Source organism: Nansenia antarctica (genome assembly GCF_963989245.1).
Source record: "Nansenia antarctica genome assembly, chromosome: 6".
In the NCBI taxonomy this organism is placed as follows: Eukaryota; Metazoa; Chordata; class Actinopteri; order Argentiniformes; family Microstomatidae; genus Nansenia; species Nansenia antarctica.
In genome coordinates this window covers 28,055,649-28,059,740 of record NC_137676.1, presented here as the reverse complement: position 1 = coordinate 28,059,740, position 4,092 = coordinate 28,055,649, and the positions used below count along the sequence as shown (strand labels likewise).

Here is a 4,092-nt window from a genome sequence, read left to right as displayed (position 1 = left end):
CGTATCATTTCTTCATTCAGCTGGCCAAAGTTACATGTATGTGCTAGCTTCCTTAAGTTTGCAACATATTGGTCTACTGACTCACTCTGGCTCTGTTGGGTGCTATTGAATATATACCGTTCATAAATCACATTCCTGGATGGTTCGAAATGCTGTTCAAGTGCATCTAGAATCTTGTCAGGTTTGAGTCTGTCTGCTTCTGTCATGTGAAGGTGCCGTTGCAGCATGTGGCATTCCTTACCTATTATGGTTAGTAGGGTAGCTATGCGGATCTTGTTGTCCTTTTTGTCCAGCCCAGTTGCAATCTCGTAGTTTTCCCACTGTGCTCTAAAGAATGTCCAGTTGCTATATGCATCCCCTTTCATGTCCATCCGTTCCGGCACTGGAATCGCCGGGTAAATAGCTTTAGCTTCAGCCATTGCGTTCGTGATAGCTAGCGCGGTCCGTCTCAGCAGTAACGATAGTTATCAGAATGTTTTTTTCGTCTTTGGGTATGTTATTCCCTTCTTCTGTCGTTTGCCGCTGAGTCCAGTTCTGACACCATGTTAAAATGATCATGCGGATACGGTTATAATCAAAGTCTCTTTACTCGCAGTTCAAGGACAATACAGAACGTACATCTTATGTCTGTGCTAGCATAGTAATGAATGTATCAACAAGCTCAACAAGTTCACTCGTAAGTAACACTCACTGCAGGTGGTGCCACCTGCAGGTCAACTCTCGTAACAGTAAGTAGAATCAGGAGGGTAAATAATTGGGTACCAAATGAACCAGTTGAAGGACAGATATTTAGCAAAGAGTTCGGGTGGGACTCTGATAAATAGAGATAAGAAACCTGGTCAGTTTTGTGTTACCCATACAGGTGAACGCAAAACACACCATGCCGAGAGGAAAGGAGATCTTAGAGGACATCAGGAAGAGGTTAGTGAGAGCACATCAGTCTGTGGAAAGGGCATCCCTAATGTAAATGAAATGTTATTTTTCAAATTGTACGAGCGTACTATTGTTAGTTTAAAACGTGTTGTTCAGTCGTGCTCTACACATGATCACATATCCTGTCATTTTAAATATTTCACACAAATATTTGAATAACGCTATAAAGTAAGCTATAAAAACATGAATCTATAGTAGGATTACAGTGATGACATGAGGACTATTAATAGAACAAGATTTGTGCACTATTAAGAGGTGTAACCATACACCCAAAAAGAAAAAGAGGGCAATGTGTTTAGGAGAAATGTTTGATTTTATTTCACAGGACAATGGTGTTCAATTCAGAAAAATTCAGTCATGTGAATAAATGCACAGTAATCACCCAAGAGATAGATATGTACTTCTTCATCACCTGTAATAAACTATTATTATGCTATAGTGCAACACAGCTGGCTTGTTCCCCCATGTTCAGCTCAGCCGTCTCATGCTTAGAGCAGTAACCTCATATGTCTGACACTCACTGCATGTGCTCTTATTTTCAATATTCTACACATCTTTTCATCGTTATTCATCTAAATCTCACATATAGTGCTCCTCACAGATAAAATATGTTGAACATAAATGTCCTAATTTGTCATTTCACACACACACACACACACACACACACACACCTCGGAGGGCAGAGGCTACCGTTCAGCCCCCCTCCGTCCCATCTGAGACACGCAGCAGTTCAGCCGTGTCGGGGGTGGGCTTGTCGGCATGGAGACGACCTCTCCTCTTTAGCCGTAGGAATGCATCTTTTGGTTGGTAAAACACACTAGTGACACAAAACCAACTGAATAAAGGATGACGTCATGATGACAGAGGGAGCAGAGGAACGGACAGCCTTTCATGAGCACCACACACGGTGAAGGAGACGGAGTCAGTCGACATACAGCAGGAATAGCGGGAATAAGGAACAGCACTGGAGACACACAACAAGGTCCACATTTAAGTCCTCCCAGTCACGAGGATTGCATTGGTTGTGGTTGGGGTGAGTTATCTCCCATCCATTATTAAACGCTCCGAGACTTTGGGAAAAGCGCTAAATGTAATAATGCATTAATTATGCATGACCCTTCCTGGGCCCAGGACACATCTCCAGCGGGAACAGAACCGTGAATGGATTGTCAGCGTTCGTATCGTTATCATAATCCATACATTCAAAAGTTTCCCATTTTTTTTACATTTAAAAACAATGTGCCTATTAGGACAAATCCACCAACCAGATCACAACTTGCCCTGGTAGTGAAATTAGATGAGTGATTGTGCAGCCTTTTGAGCTTGAGTGGGAATGGGATATGGGATATGGGATTTCTAAAAGGTGGGGGTAATTCCACAAAACCAAGAAATCCATTTTGTGAGATGTGTCTATCCTGTTGAAAGCTCTACGGCCTAATTGTGATGACCAGAAGAAAAAAAGAATCTAAGCTCAGTGAATACAGCACTTCTGGTTCAGAAACCCAAGCTAAAATCAATTGGTACACTTCAGTTACTCAACTCTTCTACCAGGAGAGCCTAGAGACGGGAGCGGGCCTCAGGACTGTCAGCGGCACCCTGAAAGAGTCCATGTCAGAAAACGTAACAGGAAAACACAGAAATCCTCCAAGTCTCTAGTCAACTATCCAAACAAAAGACAAGAGAACCAAAACAGAGAGGAGAGATGATTGAATATGTGGGACAAATATACTGTATGTGGGACAAATATACAATATTGAAGGGGGGGGTTGTGTCTGTTTGATTGAGTGAGCGTGTCGGTCTATCCACTATCCAGGCACCGAGGGGTGTTAGAAGAATGAGAGCCCTCCAGCAGTGCTCGTTGGTGTCAGAGTTTCCATGAGCTCTAGGTACCCCGGGGCTACCCCACGGGGATAACAGCCACAACGCTGACCACGGCCTGGTGACCCCGTGACCGGTGCCTGTCTGCCATGTTCATACGTCCAGGACCCGTCTCTCACACCTAGGAGCCCATGCGTATGCCTGAGATGAAGGGCAGGCCGGTGGACACAGTCTTCTTGTACTCCAGGTAGTCCTCCCCGAAGAAATGGATGAGAGAGAGCTCCTCCTCCTCGATCCTTTCGCGGAAGAAGCGCCAGCTAGCGAGGGTGTAGCCCGCGATGCACACAGGGTTGCACAGCATCACCTACGACACAGGGGCGGCCAATCAGTGGAGTCAAAATAGAACTGGTCTGATTTCTTTTAAAGTAAAAAAAATTATAAAAATGGATTGACATTGTAATTAAGCAATATCACACGAGAGGGAGTAATGTTATACTAAGCATCAGCACGGCTGTGATTCAGTCGTAGGTACGAGGCCGCCGTTTATTGGTTAGTTAACAGTAACAAGCGACAACAGATTATGATTTGTTTGTTTATTTAATCGTTTAGTTGTCTCCGCCAACACAAATAGTTGTGCAGCTGTACTTGCTCTTGGTCAGATTCAGATTCAGATTCAGATAACGTTTATTGCCATTATGCTTGACACATATAGGAATTTGCTTTGGCATTACAGAAGGTGCATTTATGCTTTTTTCACATATATATGAACAAAACAAGTACAATACAAATGCAAAAACAGGCACAAAACTGTTGTCAAGCAACCTGAACACTTTCTTTCCCTACGTCCTCTTCTGACAACCATTCATAATTTAACTTGAATGTTATTTGTGGAAATATACATTTTTGCAGTGCAAAGTTTGTTACAATCTGATAGATAACGAGTCGTTACGGGTAATTTAATAGAACACCTGTGCGGCGGAGTGATAGATATAGTTAAAAGTCCCAGTGCTGTTATACTCTATATCAGCACTCATGGAATTCCTCTTGTCCAATCAAATGACTTGGTCGGAACTAACTGTTGTATAATGGTTGCATATCGTCACTGGCAACAATTCTTTGAGCGACACAATACTCAGGGTTGAACACAGAGTGAGGCTAACCTAAAATGTAGTTGTAGATAATATAACAGAACCTAAAATGACAAAAGAGAAAAATGAAATGATAGAAAACAGCTAGATTGACACCCACTCAAACGTTGGTTTGTTGTACTTTCACAGACACAAACTGTATCTAGATAGATAGATAGCTGGAGAGGAAAGTGGTACAAACTGTCTGATAGGG

At 42.7% G+C, this 4,092-nt stretch overlaps 1 protein-coding gene across 1 annotated transcript in view; it reads right to left on the bottom strand.

Annotated features, from left to right (window-relative positions):
• Positions 1-1,259: 1,259 nt before the first annotated feature.
• Positions 1,260-4,092, bottom strand: part of icmt (isoprenylcysteine carboxyl methyltransferase) — a 6,944-nt gene continuing 4,111 nt past the window's right edge. Inside the window, exon 5 of the mRNA XM_080533598.1 lies at positions 1,260-3,115. Coding sequence (XP_080389724.1) covers positions 2,933-3,115 — 183 coding nt within the window. The 3' untranslated portion in view covers positions 1,260-2,932. The remainder of the gene's footprint in view (positions 3,116-4,092) is intronic.